The 26,045-nt window shown below is 41.9% G+C and overlaps 2 protein-coding genes across 2 annotated transcripts in view; both read right to left on the minus strand.

The window, feature by feature from the left end:
* SLC20A2 (solute carrier family 20 member 2) overlaps nucleotides 1–11,676 on the minus strand; it is a 52,155-nt gene extending 40,479 nt beyond the window's left edge. The window contains exons 1-3 of the mRNA XM_039321611.1: nucleotides 11,350–11,676; nucleotides 6,581–6,721; nucleotides 4,692–4,777 (exon numbers count right to left, since the gene is read on the minus strand). Of these exons, the coding sequence (XP_039177545.1) occupies nucleotides 4,692–4,777; nucleotides 6,581–6,721; nucleotides 11,350–11,638 (516 nt within the window). The 5' untranslated portion in view covers nucleotides 11,639–11,676. The remainder of the gene's footprint in view (nucleotides 1–4,691; nucleotides 4,778–6,580; nucleotides 6,722–11,349) is intronic.
* A 49-nt stretch (nucleotides 11,677–11,725) lies between these two features.
* The window catches only part of LOC120298159 (small integral membrane protein 19-like), a 105,261-nt gene continuing 90,941 nt past the window's right edge, over nucleotides 11,726–26,045 (minus strand). The window contains exon 4 of the transcript XR_005553968.1: nucleotides 11,726–11,905. The gene's annotated coding sequence lies outside the window, so the exon portion shown is untranslated. The remainder of the gene's footprint in view (nucleotides 11,906–26,045) is intronic.

The following is a 26,045-nucleotide window of genomic DNA, read 5'->3' on the forward strand; positions in this document are numbered from 1 at the left end:
GCTGCCCTGCTGCCTCTGTCCTGCCCCCCCCCAGGTGTGCGCACAGGAGACGGCCAGCGCCAGTGTCCTGGATGAAGTCAGCCTGCAGGGCAAGATAGCCAGCAGGAACACTGGACTCCACTTGTGTATGTGCCCAGAGGGCGGGGCTGCCATCTGGATCTAAGGCTGAGCGCCTTCTGGCTTTGATAGACACAATCAGGTTGTAGATCAGTGCCGCCACCCCTCCCACCATGACCTCCAGTCTCGCAGCCATGAAGCTTTCCTTTCACTGGGACAGCCCCCACACGCCCACGTGCGATAGCAAGATCGATGGCAACATGGCAGCGCTGGCAATTTCTCCCCCTCCCATCATCCCCCCTGAGCACGGAGGAAGGAAAGAGACGAGAAGGAGAGAAGGAGAGAAGGAAAGAACAAAGATTCCATGGGGCAGCCCTGGAATCAGCAAGGAGCTGCCTTGCCGCCTCTCCCTTGCCCCCTGGATGTGTGCAAAGGAGACGACCAGCACCGGCATCCTGGGTGAAGTCAGCCTGTGGTGCAAGACCACCAGCAGGGATGTTAGACTCCGCTTGCGTGTGTGCCCAGGGGGCAGGGCAGGACTTCCCCATATATTTAAGGCTGAGTGTGTTTTGGCTTTGATGGACACAACCAGATTATAGATCAGTGCCCAATCGGCCTGGGTTGGGCTGAGATGCGGCAGACTGGTTCTTTGCTGTTTCCGGAGCAGATCCCTGGGCCGGATGGAACTACATAGCGGGCCGGACCCAGCCTGCAGGCCTTGTGTTTGACATGTCTGATCTAAAGTGTATAATTGTAGTTGCAATACTGGGAGATGGGACTGTGCAGATTTTTCTCCTTTTCATCTTAAATCCTACAGATAGTCCTCAACCAACAACCATAATAGAGCCAGCCATTATGATTGCAAGTCATGATGGTGGTTAGGCAAGATTGCCTCACTTAACAACTCCCCTCCAAATCTCTCTGATGCAGTCATTCATCAATCAATCAATCAGAATAGAGCTTGGAGATCTTCTAATCCAACCCCCTGCTCAAGCAGGAGACCCTGTACCATTTCAGATACATGGCTGTCCAGTCTTTTTTAAAAAACCTCCACTGATGAAGCACCTACAACTTCTGAAGGCAAGCTGTCTACTGGATAATTGTCCTCACTGTTAGAAAGTTTCTCTTTAATTCCAGGTTGCTTCTCTCCTTGATTAGTTAAATAATCATCTGGATTAAGAGAAGCATTGGGAGGCTCAGGGATGGGAAAGGCCCTGGGAAAGCTTAGAACAGGCCAGGTCCATCTGCTGTAGGCCTTGCAAGACCTCTCTCACTCTGAGACACTTCATGCAACATTTCCTTCCCCTCACAATTCCCACAGCCCTTTGGTATTCTTTACCCTCCACCTAGTCCCAACAGCACTCCTTCCCCCCCCAAGATTCCCACAGATCTTGTCCCTACTTTCCACCCAACTGACCCTACTCCTACTTTGCCTAGCTTTCCAAGATTTCCAGAGTTTCAGAGCTTGGGTTAGGGAACACTTCATTGCTGGGCCAAATGGCAGGATCCCAGAAGCAGCTGTCATTTTCCAAATGGCAACACTGAATAGTGATTACTCAGAAAATGGTGGCCATTTCCAGGATCACTCCACATGGCCCAGCAATGAAGCAGTCTGTTCTGCTTCCCTAACACAATCTATCCAGAGTTTTCCGCAGCAATGTGTAGACCATATTAGGAAAGCAAAACGAATTGCTCCTTCCTGGGCTACATGGCTACAACCTAGAACAAACTGCCTTTTCAGTGCTGCCACAATTCAGTGCATCTGATTGACAGCCACTGGGATGGTGCTAGGTGGCCTAGTAACAAACCAACTCGGTATGCTTCCCTAATCCAAACTGCAGACCTCTGGAGATCATGAAAGATAAGCTAGCAGTATAGGGCCTAGTGGGGTGGGAAGCAGGCTGTGGGGACATGGCTGTGGGTGAATGGGAGGAGATAGGCAGGGGGGGCACTGCAGTATCACTGTGGGTCGGTCATAAGGGCACTACAGTAGTCATGAATTCAGGACCCAGTCATAAGTACCTTTTTTGGGGGTGAAAAGATTGCTATGCTATCAATCACGTCAATGACTATTTGTACTTAATGTGTCCCTCTATATTCAATAAAAATGATTATTGTACCTGGAGAGTTACTGATTCGATGTATTTTTTTAGAGTAACATTAAAATGTATTCATCAAGGCTTCCGGTTCTGCGCAGCTAGTGTTACAGTTGAGGGATCGAGATGATCCAAGCCCTACGGCTGATTTCTCTCTGTTTGGGGACCCTAAATGGGCCCAAAGCCACCCAGGAGAGGTGGCAAGGAAGGAGGGAAGCCCCATTGATCCTGGGGAGATGGTGGTCGATCTGGACGTCTGAGGAAAGCTCTCCAAAAACCAACAGAAGGCTAGCGTCATTCATGACTCCAGCCCAAGCTACATGCAGCCGAAGCCAAAAAGCACTAAACTAAGCATGATTGTAAACAGTGTGCGTGAACTGGGTAAGAATATTGATTTTCTTTCTTCTACCTGATTGATTTCCTGAGAGAGAAAAAAAAAAGAGAGGGGGGGGAGAGAGAGACGGGGAGAGAAAACATTGTGGACTATCTACAAAGTGAGAACTATAAAACTTCAAAAAAAAATTGACCTTCCTGGATTATAAATATTTTTAAAATTGTGACTTTAAAGTAATTGGCAGAGAAAGGATTTTTGGTCATTACGGAGCAGCAGAGATCTGCAGAAAGAACATATCAAGAAAAAATAAATACTTACCAGGAGGAAATGTATGTTCTGTTACAACAAATGCAAATGATACTAACTTTAAACCATGAGGAACTTAAAAATGAATTTGAAAATTTAAAGGAATGCATTCTCAATTTAATGTCACAACAATTAAATGATCAGAAAACAAAAAAGTGAGAGATTATGTAAACAGACAACTGAATATAAACTAGTGGAGACTCAAGGGGTGAAAGATTTACAAGAAACATTGAACATGGAAAAGATAACTTGTATTCTAAGACCTAAAGTAAATTTGAGGATAAGGAAAAAGATTTGACAAAATGGACTGCTGAGCTCTTGGGAGTACCACAAGAAATGGGGAGACAAGGGATAACAAGAGAAATATTCAATGAATATGAAGGGGCAAAATCTTTTTACAAATACATGATGTTTGATTTACCTATTATATCCACAACAACATCTGCAAAATTATGGAAAGACTCTTTGATTCAGTGGAATATTGTATATTGATTGGGAAAGATGCTTGGCAAAAGAAGAGAGCTAAAGAGAGAATTGAGGAATTAGATGATGGGATGTATCAGAGGGAATATTTAAAAATTAAACACTTGTTGGAATATGGCTGAAGAAATAGATTTTAGTTTAAAAGGGATAAACCCTCCAAGTAAGACAATATTTTTTTCTTTTCTCTTCTTTTATTTTGTTTTTTGATATGAGAAATATAAAAATGTTTGGGATGATCAATATAAAGGAATATTTAGATATTTAAATTAGATATTAAATTAGATAATTAGATATTTAAATATAATTGATTTTAAGAAAATGCCAATGGATAACTAAAAAGGGAAAAATGTTTTGAATAGAGTTAAAAGATTAGATGATTAGATTTATTAAATGGAACATTTAAAGATTAAACATGGTTTAAGTATAGGTAAACAGAACAGAGAAAAATTGGAAATAATTATATACTAGTTCAAGAGGGATCTGTATTTTAAATAGTATATTATTTTGTTATTTTTTCTCTCTTTTTTTCTCTCTCACGTCTTTTCTTTTCTATTTTTTCTTTCGTGTCTTTTTCCTATTTATTTTTTAGGACATCAAAATAGATTTAAATACTTTAAGGTAATTAACTCTGGGAAAATTTTAACCAGTAGAAATGTTCTGAACATTGATGGGGAAATAAATTTAAATAAGAATTGTAAACAGGATTCATGACGAGACAACCAAGATGACTAGATAGAAAAGAAGCATGATATTGATGTGACTATTATTGGTAGAAATTTTAGAAAAATCTTTATATTTAATTGTTATCTATCAAATAAATTAGAATTGTATTAATTTAAGGTTACAAAGAGAATATGATTGGAAGAAGAGAAAATCAAGCAAAGCTATTATATGGACTTTGGAATATAGAAACTAACAGTTAGTGATTACTTTGTAAACATAAACCCAGACAACATGCTGTTTACCAAATATCTATGTTAAAAAAAATCAATAAAATATAAATATTTAAAAAAAGATATTCATCAAATAGATAATTTATTATTTTAACCAAAACAATTTAAAAACTGAGGATCTACATTTTAAAACCAACTAGGTATGCAGATCTCATTATACAAATACTATTATTCAATTATTATACAAATGCTTAAATATCAGATACATCTTTAGAAATTAACAAATACTACTTGTATTTCATTCTAATTTGCATACCATTTTCATTTTACTTATTGGCATTATAGTTTTAATTAATTTTATTGTTCTATTCTGATGAATTAGTGTGCAGACATACTGCAAAATAAATATAAGCATCATTAAATGCCACACCTTTATATCAAATAACGCCTTTCAGTGTGTCTAATGGGAATGAGATATAACAAATGGCATCAATGCATTGCTATAGTATCAACAATACTAACCTTATTTAAGATGAAAAATCTGATCAAGAGAAACAGTGCACCAGACATCATACCAGATAATAGTGGGGAGATAAACCAGGAAGCAACTGAATATAAATTCAAAGAAATGTTACATTCAATAATTGGCAAGGTTCCATCCAATGTAAAATTCTGCTAAAGAATAACTTGTTCTTTATGTTACTTTCTAATAATTGTTTAAATAGACTCAAAGTTTGCAATAGTGGCGAATAGCTGTAGTTTGAGTATAGGATGAGGATGAAGGTTCATTCTTGGAGTTTGTGGGTTGGCTTCAAACGATTCTTACCAGACTAGGTAACATCTTCAGCAGCTTTTAGGGGATGTCTGTGTCAGCACTGACACAGACATCCCCTAAAAGCTGCTTAAGATATTACCTAGTCAGGTATCGAAAAGTTCATAAATCAAACTACAAGCTCAGAGAACAGAACCTTCACCTTCAGACTCAAAGTCATTTTTAAAAAGTGTAAAATTCAGCCAAGGGAAAGATGTTTGAATCCAACTGATTTCAATAAAGATGTTATATGCCTCTTATACTAATTAAGTTTATATTTAAAAGTACTTTTAAATATAAATGTCCAAAATGTCATCAGAATTTTTTATTCTGTGCTGTCAAGTCGAGTTTGCTTAGTTTTTCTTTGTATTAAATGTTCATCTTACTTTTTTTCCATATAGCTTTTACTGTTTAAAATCAACACCAGAGTTCGATTTCTTGAAGTTTAAAAAAAACACCTTTAAAATGAAAAAATGTGTATGTATGTACGTATGTAAAAGTGGTTCATCTGATAGTATAAAGAATGTCATATAAATTAACTAAATAAAAGTACTACTGAAGTTTATAAATAAATACTGAATTTATAGTTTAAATTCTTAAGCAATCTTTTAAAAATAACAGTAACATATAAAATATATAAACTAACAAGGAATAAAAATATAACAAGATTCTGCTGAACACTGTGTGAAACCAATATGCATTCTCTAATTTTGCTCTACCTCAATTAATTTTACTAAATTTAATTGGTTGCGGAAATAGATCAACATAATATTTCAGTAATACTAAAAGTTTCCGTAGCTTAACAGAGTTTTAAGAATACTTTATTTTTTAACGCAGCTATGTTACATAAGAGAGCTAGTTTGCTCTAGTAGTTAAGGTAGTGTTTCTCAACTATAGCAACTTCTGGGAGTTGAAGTCCACATTATCTTAAATTTACTAAGATTGAGAAATGCTACATTGAGCTATCAGGCTAGAAACTAGGAAACTGCGAGTTCTAGTTCTGCCTTAGGCACAAAGCCACCTAGATGATCTTGCGCTAAGAACTTTCTCTCAGCCCTAGAAAGAAGGCAAAGGCAAACCATTTTTGAAAAAACCTCAGGGACTTATCAAACTGGTCTCTGAGAATAGGACATAGTTGAATGGAAGAAAACAAATTACACTATGAATAGTAGCATTTATATTATAAATAAAAATTATAGTATGGAATTCAGGGCCTGTGACATCTGAAATTGTATTTCAATTTGTAAATGTCTTTTGTCTTAATTAACCCTGAAATTCGTTAAAACGAAAATAATCATATGACTCAACCATTTTTTTCGCCCTTTTCCTTTCAGAGAGTGATTAATATACTTCTAAATGGCTAACCCCTAACCTAATACATTATAGATACATAAGCATTTAATTATCAGAATTCCTGTGCATCTCTTGCCTGGAGAGTCTAATTTTTGTATAGTATCTTAATGAAACTATAATTTACAATGATGTCTGAACTACAAACAGTAGCATTCCAGACAAAACATATTTGAATATAACTATCACAACTTTTCAAAACACTTTTTAAAATTCATTGCATGTTATACATAAAGAGAATGTAATTTACCAATCTTGACAAGTTCCATCCACTGGACTCCTTGTGTGCCAATTGCAACTAATGAGAAACCTATAGTAGAACCCACTATACAATGAGTTCCAGATATTGGAAGTTTCAAAAATGATGCTATCAGCTGCCAAACAGCAGATCCTAAAATGTAAAGTATAAAGAGAACAATCAAGACAGGACATTTTAACATTCTGGAATATTAGAATTTGAAGTCATCCATATAGTCTTGCAAAGGCAAGAAACTCCTTATAAAGGGTGAGAGTTACTGGATGCCACCAATTCAATTGAGAAATGATTTGCTCTCTACTAATTTCAGTTCAAATATTCTTATTTTCTGTAGTGTAATAAAAGATCTTCAGGTTAGCAAATATTCTTATATCATCATATATTTTATTGTTCCACTTTTATGAATACATGCCCTTAATAAGAACAAACGACTAATGGTGCAAATATATTTATTTCTTTTATTTGGGTAATTTCATTGTCAAATATGGGATTCTGATAACTATCCAACCCACACAATTTTCAATAACTCATCACTATCTACCATTTCAGGATATCTGACAGAGTTCTACTTATACCATATTTCAATAAGACCCAGTATCTCACTCATAGCTGTAGAAAGACACGGAGTTTATACAACAAACTATCAGTTTAATATAATTGTTTGAGTCTAATACTTTTGTGAATTTTTGGGATTACCACTGCCAGTAATCCTCAATTTGTGACTATAACTGGGACCAGAATTTCTGTGCTAAGCAAGATAAATTGTTGTTATGTGGGTCAGGTCCAACTGTACCTTTTTTTGCCATAAATCTTAAATGAATCATTGCAGTTGTTAAGGCAATCATGCAGTCATTAAGCAAATCTGGCTTGACGAAAGTCAGCTGGCAAGGTCACAAATTGGGATCACGTGAGCACAGGACATTGCAACTGAATTAAGTATCTCAGTTACCACATGCCCAAATTTTGATGATGTGACCATAGGAATGCTACAATGATTATAAGTGCAAAGACCATTCATAAATCACTTTTTGAATGCCGCTGTAACTTTAAATGGCTGTTAAATGAATGGTTGTAAGTACTGTATTTCTTTTCCGTACTTCAGCCACTTCAATAAGGGTACATCGAGCCAACAAAGCAGATATTACAAGCTAATAAATTGTTGGATGCAGTGTATAAGGTAGAAACAAAGAAACATTCAAATAATCTAAAAGGGAAATTATCTTCATGGTTAAAGTAATCCTTGTAGTACATGTAATCTTATATTAACAAGCATTTTCTTCTTGAAACAATTGCTACATTAGGAAATGTACAACTGCCAAATATTTACTAGCAATAGTAATCCACAAAAGTGTTGGACTCTTAACAATTTATTTTTATATATATTAGTTCATTTGTTTCATTATCTGGAACTATACACAATAAAAATTTGATTTGCTGATTACCATTGAAGAAATAAACAGGGCTCTAGCATCATTTTAAAGAAAGTCACACCAATGAATTGCAGGAAATAACTCAAACACAAACATTTAAAGTGTACAGGAATGAAAGAGAAGGATAGGCATTGTAATAAATAAGGGAGAAAGGAAGGAATCCCATGTGCCAATAAAAAAAATATTCATATGGCATAGCACACTTCAAAAATACTTTTTTCAATTCTACTTCTGGAATGTTTTGAACTAATTAACTATCATTCTCAACAAATCAAAGGGGGTAAAGGCAAAACCTGATTAAATAATTGCTTTATATGATAGATACATCTAAAACTAAAATATACTTCGCTCTAGCTAGAAGTACTAAATAATATTCACACCCAAAGGTATTATTAGAAAAGTACCCAGATTTCACTCAGAAATTTTTTGGCAGTGGTTTGTCAAAAATTACCTACATCCCATTTGCATCAACTAAGCCAGGGCTTTTCAATCTTTTCAACCATTGTACCACTTTTAGGATATGGCAACATCTGAGTACCAACAGTCGCCTAGCAAGGTGTCAAAAACTTGATGACCCCCCCCAAAAGGAAAAAAGTAATGAAGTACAGGTAGTCCTTGACTTACAACAGTTCGCTTAGTGACTGTTTGAAGTTACAATGGCACTGAAAAAAGTGCCCGCAAGCCACAGCCGAGCAAGATACCTGCCTGCCCGCCCGCCCGCACTCTTCCTCCTGTCCGAGGTTTTCATTGTTGTGAGCATTTCTGTTGAGGATTGGCAGCGGGGGTGGGGGGGTGTTTGGTTTTTATTCTCCCCATCTGCTGGGTGGTTGCAGCAGGCTTTGGTCACTTCACATGACCCTGGGACACTATGACCGTCATAAATATGAATCAGTGCCAAACACGTGAATGTAAATCACAAGACCCTGGAGATGCTGCAGCATTCCAGCTGATCGGCGCTTCTTCTAGGCTCAGAAGCGCCAGGATCAGCACCGAGGTCCAGCTGGAGCCTGGCGCTGATCCTGATGCTTCCACTGAGCCCTGACAGCCCCGAAGAAGCACTGATCCTGGAGCTTCCGCTGATCCCTGCAGCTCCAGCTATCTCTTGCTCAGGCTTGTGCGGTGCTGCCACCAGTTCAGCTCATTTCCCTCCCCCGCTACCACTTTTCTCGGATGGTCACGTACCACCTGTCAGGTGCCAATGTATCACAGGTGGTACCACTGGTTGAAAAGCCTTGAACTAAGCTGAGCAAACATTTATTATTTTAAAAGTGATAAAACAATGACAACAATCCCTCTCACAAAGATCATTCTATTCTCTTTTAAAATAATCTATTAACATAATATACCACTCCTTTTATGAATTCAACAAGCAAAACACATGACTTATAGTATTATCTTTCTAAGCAAATTAGGTTTTTTTATTCTAACACAACTTCTCACTCCCAAAGCTTACTGTTTAATAATTTATGGTCCCAATGGACTTATTTTGGGGCAACAACAAACTAAAACAGCATCAAAGGAATGCCTTCTGGAAGTGAAAATGTTTGGATGAAATGGTGTTAAAGTTCATTTGATAGCCACAGAACGTAAATTAAATACAAGTGATGAGACATAATTTTAACTGTAACCTATTCTTATACAACTACATTAGGAGTAATCTAAGATTCTTGTTTTGGTTCTAATCAAACATATACATCAAAATTCAGGATAGCAAGATAAATCCAATATTCTAATGTTAACTAAGCCATATTCTGTATTGATATATCCTCGCAGAATGTAGAGTTATATTCTAATCCCTCTAAGGGAGGAAGAAACGCACCCTTCATAAACAAACTTGGACATAATATTTTATGCGGACTCCATTGCTTTGCCATTCATCTAAAATTAGACCTATATATCAATTAAAAATATTTTAATCATTATCTGTATTTAATCATTAACAGTCAAAGTATTTTAAATAACCTTAAAATTTTTAGAATTAATTGATTTGCAACTGCATATAAGACTCCATCCATTTTTAAAAGATGAAAATTAATATAACTGCAAATAGTAGAACAATTTTTTTATGATGACAGTGGAAGTAAGAAAACATATGCTTTTAAATGAGATGTACATTTTTCTATCCATACAAATTTCTGCTGGGTTAAAAAACAGGATGTATCCCTCCCATTTTTGTTTTCATTTTCAAGTGTGATACAATTTAAGACAGCATTTTTATCCTCAACATTTTGTCTTATGGTTAAATGTTCATATAAACTAATAAATCAAAATATGGTACTTGACAGCCTATTTAATGAAGATTCCAATCCTATTCCGAAGCCAAAAAAGAAAGTATCCATACTTTTTGGTTATTGCTGTTATCTGCCTTCTCTGTACAATTCAAGTGGGAGGGAGCAACAGTGCAACCCCATAGCACTGTACAGACTCAGAGTTGTGGACAGTCCCAGAACAAGCAAGTCAAGCTCCCAAGAATATCCTCCTGCCCCTCGGTCTCAGAATGGATCCCAGCAAATGTTTTGAAATGTCATCCCTTGAGGGCAATCTGATCTGCTCACTAGAAGCAGAGGGCTGTATTCTCTTGATAAGATCAAATCGCATTTTCCTAACTCATGTTTGCATTGTTGTGTGGGGAAGAAAATAGGAGCTTCTTGTGGCTTATTTTCCCCAAGCTCCAGTGTAAAGAAAAGAAATTACTGTTCTCCCCAAACCCTCACCATGTTCCAAAGAACGGGAGACACTGACTGTAAGCACAAATAAAATAGATTCATAAGATAAGCTAGTATTTTAAGATTTCTTTTTCATAAAAATTCATAAAATTATAAATACAAATCTAAGTCACCAATATTTTAAGTATACTACAGTGAAATGTAATGTTATGTTATCTTGCCAATATCTTGTTATATATTACTCTTTTAATAGTTTTAGAATATCATACACTATATTGAAATAGTAAATAAACAGAATCCTTAGAAAGACCGATTATAATTCAAATCTTTTAAACTTAAGAATGGGCAATATTTTCTTTCCTAAAATAATATAATCAACTACAGATAATATTAATCTTGCTCTAAACCAACTGTGATCTGAATCTATGGTAAAAAAAGGTATAAAATTAACTTCTATTAATTTTAAACTACTAAAGGCATCTGGCCAAGGAAGAGCGTGCAGAACCCAATTCCAAGGCCTGCTCTTGACTTCTCAATAACTTCCTCAATCTCCATGGAATTTTGTAGATTGAGAAATGTGCAAATTATTACTTTAGTTTTACCAAGATATAAGAACTTTTAATTGTTTGAAAAAAAATAAATACTTAAGAAAAATAAGGTTACTTACCAACCATTGCACTGACTTCTCCAGCCATAAGTAGACCTGTTGAGTTGTCATAGAAGTTCACATCAATTATACCTTTACGAATGGTTTCACCTACTTTTGCTCCCAGCAATACTGAACCAGTAGTTTCAAAAATTGAAGCAAGGATACAGGCTTGGCGCAAAGTAACTACACCAGAACCCACAGCAGTACCAAAAGAATTTGCAACATCATTTGCACCAACTGAAAATGCTAAAATAAAAGCAATGATAAAACCCACAACGACCATCCACAGATATTCTTCCAATGCCATTTTTCTCCGAGTGCTCTTGTAGTTCAGATTCCCATTTAAAACTATTTTAATTAAACAAAGCTGAAAGGTAGTGAGCAGATTTAAAAGCTGATTTTATGCACACAATGAGTTCTCTCTGGAAAGTGCTGTGTGATACAGGAGCGTGAAGAAACTGCTAACTGGTGATTTTCAAGCTACTGTCAATACTGTTTGTTTGGCTTAATTCAGTCACCAGCAAGATCCATTCCATATTTTGCTTCAGTAGGTTTACAGTTGTAGTGATCTCTCCTACAAAAAGAAAAAAAAGAAAAAACTAGAATCAAACACTATATAATTATAAATAAGAAAATCTAGAATGTCATATGATACCCTGGTAACTACAGACAAAATGGCTGAAGTCAGATTAAAACTGACAGTACTTAGGGGACAATAATAAATTATAATTGAGACTTTTCTACTTCCTAGAAAACTTAAAAAATTAAATAGAGACGTAGGCATAATCTTTTGATATTTACCAAGTATCTGTAAGAAAGAATATATTAAATTAATCTTATTATGATTAAGCAAGAATGTCCTTTAGCAAGGATGCCTGCTAAACATAATTAAAGCGTAATTAATCTGTGTGGTTCAAAATAACTTGAATGTGCTTTTTCCTGTGTAAATTTATTATACTTTGTCTCTTGTAAAATAGCAGAGACTGGTATTAACTCCTTGTACTGTTTAGAAAACTGAAAGCATCCTTGTTCCTTAACTAATTAAGTCTATAACATAAAGGCTACTTCATGCAGATTTATCAAAATAATATATTAGTTGCTATTGTCTGTCCTGCTGAACATAGTTTGGGACACATTAACTTTTGAAATACACTACTTGAATTGTAATCACATAAATTTTATCATAAACAGAGCTTTCCATTACAATCCTTGTAAAAAATGAATTAAAAAGTCATCTCTTCTAGAAACTCTGAAATCTGATTTTGCTTTAACATAATACTTTGTGCCAGGTAACTCAAATTCTATTCTAAGAAAGTTAAATTCTGCTACTTGAATGAGTTTTGAATACTTGACAAATACAATAATTCATTAATGTCATTATGTCCACAAATCATAAGAAAGCACTAGCAAAGAACCTAGGACACTGAAGCCTCACACTCAACTACCAGAATTAGTTTCTTTATTTTACCAGTCTGCCCATTCAAGTAGTTCTTGTTTAACAACCATAATTGGAATCAGCAACTCAGTCATTAAATTAAGATTGCTAGGTGAAAAATCATGTGACTGTGACTACAATCTTACTTCAGCTTTCTTACACACCTGCAAAGATTATAAATGTGAGCATCGGTTGCACACTTTTCCATAATAAACACAACAATGAACAGTCACTATATGAGGCAGTTGCTAAACAAGGACTACTTGTACTATCAACAATGTATGTTTAAAAGAATTATTCCTGGAAGTACTGGATGTCCACAAAAAAGGATGTTCTGGTACTCTTTTTCTAAAGCATCTCCTCCTACAGTGACGGGGCGTTGTCTTACCTGAACGCCTTTTCTCAGCATGATGATGGAGAATCCACCAATGGGTTTTGCTTGTCTTCTGCCCGTAGACTAAGTCAGCCAATTTTGCTACGCCTCTCTTCCTGGGCCCTCCTCTTCCCAATCTCAACTGAAGCTGTTGGCTATGTTTCCCGTGTGTTGGCTCAATCTTTTTCCAGCACAGGACCTGACTGGCCCTAAGGATGGGAATGGATTCTCCAACGTCATGCTGAGAAAAGGCATTCCGCTGCATCCCCGGATACCGTAGATGGTGAAACAAGAACTACTAGTGGTTCATCTACTATTGGGACCTCTATTACCTCCGATAAGGCCAGATCTATGTTGAACAGCTTCTTCTCTGTCCCCCCATTGGAAGGAAGGCCCTCGGTGCCCCTAAATTATTCTGAATTGTGTCAAAGAAGAGAGGGGGACAGGGAATAAATTGTTGTGTGTAAGTGGGCTGCGAAAACACTCTGCTGTTTGTGTCCTGATGTGCTGAGGATCCCTCTTGGGGAAGCCTCGGTCTCTTAATCTTTGCAGTGCTGCTGGCCTTGTGAAGCAAGGATTTGATTAAAGATGGGTTGAAGAGGCCCATGAATGGTGGAGGATCTGGGGATACAGTATATCATCATCCTCCGACAGCCCCTGATCCATTTGCTCATAGTCCTCCGCGGGAGACTTCCTGCTTCTTGAGGAACGAGAAGGGGAAATTGATTCCTGGTATGCTGAGGCCTCCTCCTGTGAAAGGTAGGAATGGCCTCTTGAAGCTACAGACCTGGCTCTGGACCTATGATGTCTTGAAGAGGCTATGGCCTGAGCAACGACCTGAGATATCAGGGATTGTAAGTGTTCCAATGACAAGGCTCCCTGATTGTCTGAAAGACTAGGCCCTGCTGCAGAGTTTGTGTCTGGTACTCCTGGGCTTTTGGGCCCTTTGCTTAGGGGGGATCTGTCTGCCTGTTCTGTGTCAGCCTCTGTTTCCAGAGGTTCCTGACTAGGCTGCAGCGGACCAAATATTTCCTCCTCCGTGTAAGCTGGTGGGACTAGGCCGTCTCCTGCTATATTTTGCCTCTTTTCAGCTCTAGAGAACTGTTTCTCCAGAGCCTGGTGGCAACGCTTGGCCTCCTTGTCCGATGCCTTGGAGGATCTTTTGCTAGAAATTGCTTTGGCCTTGATCCTGCCCGCTGCCTCCTGGTTGGAGGATCTTGGCCTCTTGCGTCCAGGGGGACAGATGGAGGAGTCCTGTGCTGTCTGGGCAGCATTGGTGTCTGCCATTTGCAGAAGAGATATCTCAGCGCAAGACTGAGAGAAATCTCTGTTAAGAGGCTTGTTAAAGGGCCTGTCCTGACCAGAGAGTAATCTGTTAGTGATTGGAAATAATTCCTGTGGGGGTGTCAGTTAATAGTACAGACACCAGCTGTGCTCTCCTGTATCAGTCCCTGTGCTGGCAGGGGTATATCATCTTTGGGGAGCCAGAAATTGTCCTGTCTCTCCTTCCCCTTTCCCTTTAAAAGGGGGTGGTAAATTGCCTATAGGCTGGGATGTAGGTGATTAGGAAGGAGGAAGAATTTCCTTATTTCAATGAGAAAAGGTGTTTTGCGCACTTCCCTGCCTTCCCCCTCCCACTGTTTAATCAAACTGGTCCTATTCAATCCTGGAGAAGAGGAGATTATGATTGCATTGAAGATTGTTCTTGAAAGAATTACCAATTGCTTTAAAAAGAGCTCATCTGAATGCTTAGTTTCCCCCCCCCCCCCCGGAGGCCACATGGAGCCAAAAATGGCAACTGGCCTCTCTTTCAGTCTCCACTGATTACACTCTGCCGATCAGCTGGCCTTAAGATGAACCTGTTGCTGCTCCGTGATCGGCTGAGACGGCGAACAAATGGCCATTTGTTTGCACACACCCCCTTTATAAAAAGGCAAGAAATAGAAGATAAAATTACGACCTGATCCTGGAGCCAAGGGAAATGTGTCCTTCTCGGCTAGAGACTAAGCTGAGACTGGGAAGAGGAGGACCAAGAAAAGAGAGGTGTGGCAAAATTGGCTGACTTAGTCTATGGGCAGAAGACAAGCAAAACCCATTGGTGGATTCTCCACTCATCATGCTGGAGAATACAGTGATTGTACTCTACCCCAATGGAAGCCACTCTGATCGCAATACAGGTAATCTGGAATTTATGACCATTCTGAGATACAACAGCTTTACCTTCAACCACTGTAAAAAATTTCCCAAGTCATTTGACTGTATTTTGGTTGCTTTGCAAACAACTCAGCTTTACAACCAGTTACAATGCCCCATAGTCACATGATTGTGATTTGCATTTTTTTGCCATTTATCAAAAGAATGGGTTCATTTAAAGACCATACCATTCACTTAACAATTGCATCATTTGCTTAATGACCACCATGAAAAATTTCAAAAAATGAATAGGTGCATTGACTTATGATCAAATTTCCAATCCCAATTTTAACTGTGGATTACCTGTAATATTTTTGGCCATTTATCAACAATATATGGTATTTATAGTATGCTCATGCAGCAATGAAACCTGGAAAAATTCACTTATATAAATCCTGCATGGTAAGAGAGCTGATGATGGCCTCAGCAGCAGTTTACAACATTTGCAACTCTTTTTAAAAAATTAAACCTGACCCAGTTTATATTCAATGTGATTCTCAATAAGTTTCAGATTAATCCAATTTTAAATAATTACATTTAAAGTTATTAAACCAGCACTACCTATTTTGTACCATTCATGCTTCTATCACAGACCCATTCTCTCCTGGTTGAGATTAATAATAAAGTAAAATTATGCTCTCATAAACCTTACCCAATGACTTATTTCCCAGCAAATCTTTCACGCTTATCAGACTCCTGTTCCTATTACTATTTTCATAGTAAACATTTTTTTCTTACTATTTATATCTAAATTCTCTCTTAACCACCTTAACAACTGAAATAGTATCTCAGCAGCAAGCCTTAGAAAGGCAAAAAAAAGGGGTGTTGACTTACCTGAACGCCTTTTCTCAGCACGGAGATGGATAATCCATGCAGTGGGTTGAGACTGTATTCCTGGCCAATCAGATCAGTCAGCCAAAGTTGCCACGCCCCGTCCTGGACCATGATTCTCCAGTCTTGACTCGAGCGCAGCCATTGACTGACAGTAAGACGTTTTGGCTCCACTAAATATACCCTATTATCCTAGTCTATAAGGGTGGGTGTGGATTATCCATCTCCGTGCTGAGAAAAGGCGTTCAGGTAAGTCAACGCCCCTTCTCCAGCACTGGAGATGGATAATCCACGCAGTGGGACATACCAAAGCCTATTGTCCCTTGGGTTGGGGAATAGACTGGTCCCGTGTGTAACTTTGGTCTAGAACCTGCTGGAGAACCCTCCTACCGAAGGAGGCCTCTGCAGAGGAGTACTTGTCGATTTTGTAATGGCGAATGAATGGAGAGGGCGAGGCCCAAGTGGCTGCCCTGCATACCTCTTCAATAGAAGCCTGCATGGCCCATGCTGCTGAGGTGGCAGCACTCCTTGTGGAGTGGGCCGTGATATGCTTGGGGACTTGCAAGGACTCCGCCTGGTATGCCCCAGTGATGCATGCCCTAATCCACCTACCGATGGTAGAGGACGAGACCTTCCGGCCCCTAGTAGCGGGGTGGAAGGATATGAAAAGCGCTTCCGAGCGTCGGAATTCCGCTGTGCGCGAAATGTAATGTCTTAGTGCCCTTCGTACGTCCAAGGTGTGCCATTGTTGCTCCAGGGGATGAGCTGGGTTTGGACAGAAGTCTGGTAGGACTATTTCCTGTGATCTGTGAAAAAAGGAGTTGACCTTTGGAATGAATGGTCTATTCTTAGGACTACCTTGTCCCTGTGAAAATGACACAGGTCCTTCCTCGTTGAGAGAGAAGCTAACTCGGATATCCGTCGAGCTGACGTGATAGCTACTAAGAATGCTACCTTATGGGTCAGGTAGCGAATGTCACATGTTTTGAGTGGTTCGAAGGGCGCTCTGGTAAGAGCTTGTAGTACTCGTGGTAGTTCCCACGATGGATACCTGTGCACGGTTGGCGGTCTGATGTTCGCAGCCCCCTTGAGGAAGGATCGTATTAAGGGATGCTTGCCCAAGGATTCACCGGGGCTGGCAGAAAGTATAGTTGAGAGGGCGGCGATTTGCCTGCGCAGCGTGTTTGGCGAGAGGTCCCTCTCTAGGCCATCTAGTAAAAATTCTAGGATCTTGGGAACTGTGATCCCTTCGAGTAACAATTCCTGTTTAGAGCACCATGATTGGAAGCTTCTCCACGTGGCCTCGTAGATACGGTTCGTGGAGGGGCGCCTTGATGCCTGTATGACCCTAATTACACCCTGTGAGCAAGCCCCCTTGGCTAAAATTGACCGTTCAAGAGCCAGACGGCTAGTTGTAGCCATTGTGGCTCTGGGTGGAAGATCTCCCCCTGCTTGAGGGAGATCCTCTCCGGAGGAATCCGCCATGGATTCATGCGGGAGAGACTCCTCAAGTCTGCGAACCAAGGTCTCCTTGGCCAATAAGGGGCCACAAGGATTACCTCGGCCCTTTCCCGCAGAATCTTGCGTACTACCGCCGGAAGGAGAGGTAAGGGTGGAAACGCGTACAGGAGTCCCCTTGGCCATGGGCTCCGTAACGCGTCCGTCTGGTCTGCTCCCCTGGATGGGAATCGGGAGAAGAAGCGAGTTAGGTGGGCATTGGAAGGAGAGGCGAAAAGGTCCACCTGGGGAAGCCCGAAGCGGTGACAGATCTCCCTGAAGATCCTCGGGTGTAGTTGCCACTCCGAGTGATCTATTGTTGATCTGCTCAACAGATCTGCTTGGATGTTTGCCTCCCCCGATATGTAGTCGGCCTTTATGGAGGCCAGATTTTGTTCCGGCCAGGCCCCCAGTAGGAGGGCCTCGGCCGAGAGCGAGCGAGAGTGTGTGCCCCCTGACGGTTTATATGGGCCTTGGCTGTCACGTTGTCCGTCAGGACCAGTACGTGCCTGCCTTTTATGCTCCTGTGAAAATGCCTTAACGCTAGGTGAATAGCCCGTAGCTCGAGCCAGTTTATGTTGTGTCGGAGATCCACCGCTGACCAGCGGCCCTGTGACCACTTGGTCCCCAAGTGATTTGCTGTCTCTGAAACGGGAGCAAGAACCACTGCAGTTCTCTTGAGTGCAGCCTTGCCCAAGGAACTATTGCTATGGTCGATATCATCTTCCCTAACAGCTGGGAGAGGCAGACCAGCGTCACTGACTGACCGCGGCTTACCTGTTTTACGGCTTTCTTTATGCTGCTGAGGCGTTCCCGTGATAGGTACACCTTGCACTCCTTTGTGTCTATGACCGCTCCCAGATGGAGTATTCTCGTAGTTGGGGTTAGATGGCTCTTTGGAAAGTTCACCGAGAAGCCGTGGTCCTGCAGCAGTTTTATCACTAACTTTAGGTCCGCCCGAGACTGCTGGGCGGACGATGACTGGATTAGAATATCGTCCAGGTAGCACTGGACTCTGACTGGTACGTTTCTTAGGTGTGCTGCCAGAACCGCCAGAATCTTGGTGAACACCCTGGGCGCTGATGACAGGCCGAATGGAAGTGCCCTGTATTGAAAATGGTGCCCCCTGTAGGCAAACCGTAGAAAACGGCGGTGAGCCAGAGAGATAGGGATGTGCAAGTATGCCTCCGTGAGGTCGATCGATGCCAGAAAATCCCCTTTCCTTACGCTTCCAAGGATGGAGCGTAGTGTCTGCATTTTGAATTTGCGGTATTTTATGTAGAAATTTAGCCTTTTCAAATCCAAAACGGCTCTCCAACCCCCCGAGGGTTTTGGGACCACGAAGAGGATAGAATAAAACCCCTGGTCTCTCTGGTTCATAGGCACCGGCTCTACGGCCCGTATGTTTAGAAGGTGCTGAACGGCCTCGTTCATGAGCCTTCTCTTTGTTGGGTTTGTGGGACAGGGGCACGGGCGGAAGCGGTTCGGGGGCTTTGAGAGAAATTCTAGAGATAGACCATGACGTATGGTGTTCCTGACCCATACGTCCGTGGTGGTCTCTTCCCACTGGGGAGCAAACCCTGCTAGTCTGCCCCCTATGGGAAGGTCTGGGTGGGAGTCATCTGGTACGGCGGAAGGGGCGGTTTCTCCCCCGAAAGGGCCGTCTTCCCTGCGTTTGCCTATGTCTTGTGTTCTGTCTGTCCCCGTCTTTCCCTATCCTGTCTAGCTTGGACGGGTTGGGAATTTTGAAAGTAGTTGACCCTGGCTTCTGTACGAAAGGATTGTTTCCTTCCCCAGGAGCTGGGTCTCTTGTCCTGCCTTTTAAGCATGTGTTTAAGGACCTTGCGCTTGTCCTTGTTCTCTGTCAGGTATGGCGTTAGTGCCTTACCAAACAGCTTTGCCCCTTGGTACAGAGCCGAAGCCAATTTCCACTTGGATTTGGTATCCGCCTGCCAGTTCTTTAGCCAGAGGATGCGCCTGCTCGTGTTGTTTGCCGCCATTGCCTTGGCTGAAAACCTGGTCGCTAAAAGTGTCGCGTCCGACGCATATTCCGTGGCCGCTACCATTTTGCTGAGTTCCTGGTGAGTGCGTATATCCTCCATGGGAACCCGGCCCTGTAACTCACGGAGCCAACAAAGTGTGGCTCTGGTGAAAAAGGACGCGGAGGTAGTCGCCCTGGTAGCCCAAGCTATTGCCTGGTGCGTTCTCCTGTAGTTGGACTCACTCTTTCGGTCCTCGGCTTTAAGAGCCTCAGCAAAATCTCCTGATATGGCCGTGTCCGATATCAGGGGACCTATGGGTTCGTCCACCACCGGCACCTCCAATGTTCCCTCTAGCTCCCTTGCTACGTTAAATAGCTTCCTCTCCGCATTGCTAGGAAGCGGTAGGGAGGTTGGCGCTGCCCACTGTTTCCTTATTGTGTTTAGGAACATGGTCGGGCATGGTATGCGGTGTTGAGTGGTTACCTTTTCGGCGAACGTCGGCTCAGCCTCCGTGTCAACTGTGACAGGCTCCGCTGGTGTCTCATGCCCCAGATGGGCTGTGGCCTCAGCCTTGCGCAGAATGGTAACAAAAAGAGAAGGGTTAAACAGGCCGCTGAAGGACGGCCCTTGAGGTGAGGTGTCCTCCTCTTCCTCAGACATTTGAATCCCTTGTGACGTACCTGGCTGGTCCAGGTAATCTTCCTCGGAGACCGACGAGTCTGAGAAGGAGGAGAGGTCCTGATGGTCCTCCGTTTCCTCCCGATGCCTCGTTCTAAGTCCTAGAGGCTTGGCTTTGGAAGTTTGAGCCCTGGCCTCAAATGCACGGTCCACTGCCTGTGCTATTAGGGTAGCTAGCAGATCCCCCGTCAATGCAGGAGGAGTAACCATTGCCTGCGACCCTGCAGGTGCTGTGGTTAGCATGGTCCTCGGGGTTTCCTGTAACCTCCGTGGGGAGGGGGATCGGGAGAGCGATGAGAATTCGCCTATCCCACCCTCTGTTTGGGACTGTGATGAGTTCCCTAATGACCAAATGGCCCGTGGGGATGAAGGGAGACCCAGCGGTAGATCAGGACCTATCCCCCCATTCTGCCTATTTTCAATTCTGGCCCTTTTCTGGGCTCTGTCGAACTCTTTTTCTAGGGCTTGGTGTCTTCTGATTGCCTGTTTGTCAGCCTTCTTTGATGACTTCCTTGCAGCCTTTCTAGGGGCTGCAGAGGATTCCGAATCCTCTGAAGCAGGTGCTCCAGAGGATGAAGGCGGGGCTCCAGTGGAGGGAATGATTGCTTCCTCCATTCTCCACTAACGCCGGGCCGCGATAGGGGGGACCCAGGTAGTAGGAGAGCTCCAACTTTGAGTAAGGACAGGCGCACTACTGGGGGCGTCTGGAACTCAGGAGCAGACTCTGCAAAATTGTCAGAGTTAGTCACTGTGCACGGATAAGAACAGGCACGCTAATGGGAATGCCTGGAACCCGGCTTGACTATGGTGGGTAAGGACAGGCACGCGACTGGGGATGCCTGGAACCCACCACTAAATCCAGAAGCGTACGGGCCACTAATGGGGGACCCGAAGTCCAGAAGGAGCCAAAGGCAACTAAACACAGTTAGCTATGAAAGGTTCTTATTTACTTTAGATTGAAGACACCAAGTCCTGGAACCTGCAGCTATGTGTCTGATTTGAATGTCTCTGAATGAATAATAGATGCTTTAGTACCCCAGTACTGCTTGCCTATTAATTCACTCCAGCGGCTGAACCTATGCTTCACATGGAGCCTTAGATCCCCTGTTTGGACAAAAATATGGCCGCCGCTGCCAGGAGACTACTGCGCATGTGTTAAAAGGAGCAGGAGATTATTGTGCCTGTGCTAAAAAGGCTGCCTGTGCCACATGCGGTTGTAACAAAGAGCCGCGCGTGCTCCCAGCTGTGCAGACAATGGCGCCTCGTTTAAAAATCCTGAGCAGCCTGGTGAGTGAAAGAGACTGCTCCTTCGCACGCCAGCTGTTTCCCTTAATCAATCTCCCTCCCAGCATGCGTCCCCTTTGTCCTCCGCTCCCCTCCCTAATTGCCTGCCTTTCTGTCTTTCTTTTTAACGCGAGGGGTTGCACAAGCCTCCCCGTTTGTTTAAGGTGGCTGCCGGCTGCTGGAAGGTAGTTGGGGTTTGGGTTAGGGAGGGGAGTTAGGGATTTCCCCCTTTTAAGTGGGGGTGGTTTCCCCTGTAGGGAATCTGACTTCCTGAGTCTTACAATTTAGCCAGGAAATTTTTGAGTAATCAATTAAATTGAATTAAATTATCTCTAATTAACTTTTAAACTAAGCAATTTCAGCTACTAGAAGAAAATCCCCCCAAATGAAAGGAACTATACCTGCCCAGGAGCCAAAGTTGTAGGTCTTTCTGTGTGGCCAGATCAGTCAAGACTGGAGAATCATGGTCCAGGACAGGGCGTGGCAACTTTGGCTGACTGATCTGATTGGCCAGGAATACAGTCTCAACCCACTGCGTGGATTATCCATCTCCAGTGCTGGAGAACTGACAAATTCTTTTGTCCTGAAAAGGCCCGGAACACTGACCTTGTTCTACAAAGCCTAAGAGAAAGGACAGGATGTTGCTCTATCACCATGGGGAAATAAATGCAGCAACTGTGATGAGTCAAAAATAAACAAGAATACATCCAACATAAAAAGAATTCAATTTTTAACTGTAAAAAGTAAAGCCTCTAAGTCAGATTCAACTCCTGGCAATTTCATGGTCAGAATCTGGTTTATTACTATCTTCAGATTTTTCTTTGTTTTTATTTTAACTTCATATAAGTGGCACTCTCAATTTCCTAGTGATCTCCAAAAAAGTAACATCCACATCTGATCCTCCTTAGTTTTTTACAATCAGCTAAAGAAATTTCATAATTAAGAGATCCATATTTATTACCACCTGAATAAATACTACTGGCCACCACACTCAGTAATACAGTGGTTACTCAAAAGGCCCGAGATCTTGTAAAACACATCTAGAAGCATATATCACAAAAAGAAGCATGTATCAGAAAAAAACAGGGACCCTCTTGACTCCTTGGGATATAAGAGGGAGGAAAGTTAAAACTCAGACAGACTTGCAAGATTCTCTTGCTGCAACCTACCTCAAGGATAGGGAATCCTTATTTAATATGCTTTTGTTCAGTAAACATTATGATGGTGTTGAATGAGGTGAACTCACTATGTATTTGCACTCGCTGCAGCATCAGTGGAGAAGCCAGTAGCAGGTTGCAAACAGGACACTGCGACCACATTGGATGCACCTAACAATTGAAACTGGGATTCCTGGAACTGCCGTTATAAGTTAATGCAGTTACATGATGTTGTGTCTTACAACCATATTGCTTAGTAACAAAGTTCCTGAGCTCAATTATTAGTAAGCAAGGACTATTCTATATAAGACAGGGGTGTCAAACTGGTAGCCCGCAGGCCGGATGCGTCAAGTGCAGGCCAGGCCCACCCCAGCTCCAAAAAGGGAAAAAACATTGCAATATCATGATACGTCATGTGACACAATCAAGTTTGATACCCATGGTATAAGATAGGGATCTGCCACCTTAAACACTCAAAGATCCACTTGGGCCCATTTCCCAGAGAAAAGCAAAAACACGGGGAGCCGCAAAACTTGTGCACACGGGGGGGAGGGGAGCTTGATTGAAGAGTTTAATTAAAAAGAAATAGAGGCTGCTGTGCATGAGGTTTTTTTTCTCTCTCTTTCCCTCTCCCTCTCTTTCTTCTCTCCTCTCCCCCTTCCTCTCTCCTTCTCTTTCCTCTCTTTCCTCTCCCTTTGTCTCTTTCTCTTTCTCTCCCTCTATCTTTCTTTCCTCTCGTCTCTTTCCTCTCCCTGCTTCTCTCGCTTTCCTCTCCCTCCCTTTCTTTCCTCTCCCCCTCTTTTTTCTATTTCCTCTCCCCCTTTCTCCCTTTCCTCTCCTTCCCTCTTTCTCTTTCCTCTTCCTCTTTCTTACCTTCAGTCTGTCCCCTCAGCTCCACCCCCCCAGCAACCTAGCCAGCATCCAGCGGGTATCTTGAAAAGCAGCAACATAGGCCCCTGGCTCTCCTTTCTGGTCTGCTATTGGTCCTTGCTGTGAGGTATCTTTCCTGCGCCGAACAGCTGTTTGTCGGCGGTGTGGCCGCTCAGCTGTTCGGCGGCTTTGTAGGGCAGATAGGACCAGTGTCTCCCCAGGCATCATCCCCGCTTCCAGCCTCCATTGGGTTTTCCTGTGCCAAACAGCTGTCTGGCGGCCACCTGAGGGGTCTCCCAAACGTTTGGCGTTGTTACCATCAGCTATTCGGCTGCATCACTGGCTTCCTGGTTTCCCTGGGTATTGTTGCTTCCCCTCCCTCCCATTCATGTCGAGCCCACAGGACTTGACAGTTTACCTCTTCGGGGCGATGGGAGAGGAGCGGGCCGATCACCTTCCCGGCAGCCGAGACTCCAGTGCGCCTTCCTGGCCAGCGGAGCCAACAGTAGCACCAGCTGGAGTTCGCAGGGGCTGTGCTCCCTCAGGGCCGCAGCTTGTGGGAGGGCTGGCCCGCTCAGCGGAGGCTCTCACAGGATGTTCTCAGGGGGGATCCTGGGGCTGCCCCACGTGGCTCCCTGGCCACATGTGCCTTGGACAGGGCCAGCCTGGGAAAGGTATTTCCTGGCCATGCTTCTCCTAGGGGATGGTGCGTCCAGGCGCAGGGCCAATCAGGAGCCCCGTACATGAGAAAGGGGGGAAGCAAAGCGCAAGTGCTTCTCTCTCTCTCTCTCTCTCTCTCTCTCTCTCTCTCTCCAAATGGCAAAGGACTGGAGCTGCAAAAGAAGACTGAAAGAGCTGCATGCGGCTCCCGAGCTGCGGGTTGCCGACTCGTGGTATAAGACTAGTCTTTCTGTGAAGTCACATAAAGTGATCTCATTTGATCTACTCCATATGACTGACAAAAAGGAACATTAGGAACAGAAAATATCAGCTGATATGCTAAGCTTGCCAGTGTGCCAGACATATACAGTGGATATAAAAAATCTACACAACCTTGTTAAAATGCCAAGTTTTTGAGATGTAAAAAAAAAATCAGACCAAGATAAATCACTTCAGAATATTTTCCACCTTTAATATAACATATCAGCTTCTACAATTCAATTGAAAGACAAATTGAAATATTTTGTGTAAAAATAATAAAAAAACTTGTAATAATGTGGTTGTATAAAGATGCACACTCTTAAATTACTATTTTATTGAAGCACCTTTTGATTTTATGAAAGCATTCAGTTTTTTGGGGTAGGAGCCTATTAGCATGAGACAATTTGCCCTGGGAATCTTTACTCACTCTTCCTTGAAAAAGCACTCCAAATGTGTCAGATTGTGAGGATATCTCTTGTACACAGCCCTCTTTAGGTATCTCCACTGATTTTCAACTGGATTTAAGTCTGGGCTCTGGCTGGGCTGTTCCAAAACTTTTATATTCTTCTAATGAAGTCATAGTTGTAATGACTTGGTGATATGCTTTGAGTTGGTGTTAAGTTGAAAAGTGAAATTCATCTTCATTTGCAGCATTTTAGCAGATGCCTGAAGGTTTTGTGCCAAATTTGACTGATATTTGGAACTGTTCATAATTCCCTTCATCTTCACTAAAGTTCCAGTTCCGGCTGAAGAAAAGCAGTCCCAAAGCATAATGCTGTCATCACCATACTTCACTGTGGGTATGGTGTACTTTTGATGATGTGCAGTGTTGTTTATGTGCCAAACATACTTTTTGGATTTATGCCCAAAAATATTCAGATCATAACACATTTGCTCACATGTCTTTGTCAAATTTGATGTAGGTTTTTGCAAAATGTAACTGGGCTCAGATGTTTTCTTTGTACGCTTTTGTCTTGCCACAGCATAGAAAACACACCAGAGATTATTTTCATATGTAGTACACAATCAGTACTTGCTAGAAATTCCTGCAAATTCTTTAATGTTGCTATAGTCCTCTTAGCAGCCCGTTGGACCAGTTTTCTTATTTTGTTAACAATTTTGGAGGGACATTAAGTTCTTGGTAACATCACTGTTATGGCATTTTTTTTCCATACTGATGATTGTATTCACTGTGTTCCATGGTATAGTCAATGTCCTGGAAAAAAAATTGTGCCCTTCTCCTGACTGATACCTTCCAATGAGATTTGGTGCTTTCTAAGTTCTTTACAACCATGGCTGTTGCTGTAAGGGGCAAATGAGTTAATGTTATAAAACTCCTACTAGAACAGCTGAACTTTATATGGGCTTGGTCAGAGTCACTTTAATTGATGGCAGGTGTGTATTGACTACTATTTACCATCAGTTTAAATGTGATTGGTTAATTCTGAACACAGCCACATTCCTATCTATAAGAGGGCGTGAACATTTATGCA

The sequence above is a fragment of the Crotalus tigris genome, unplaced genomic scaffold, assembly GCF_016545835.1.
Source record: "Crotalus tigris isolate CLP2741 ecotype Arizona unplaced genomic scaffold, ASM1654583v1 scf7180000023747.220312, whole genome shotgun sequence".
NCBI lineage: Eukaryota > Metazoa > Chordata > Lepidosauria > Squamata > Viperidae > Crotalus > Crotalus tigris.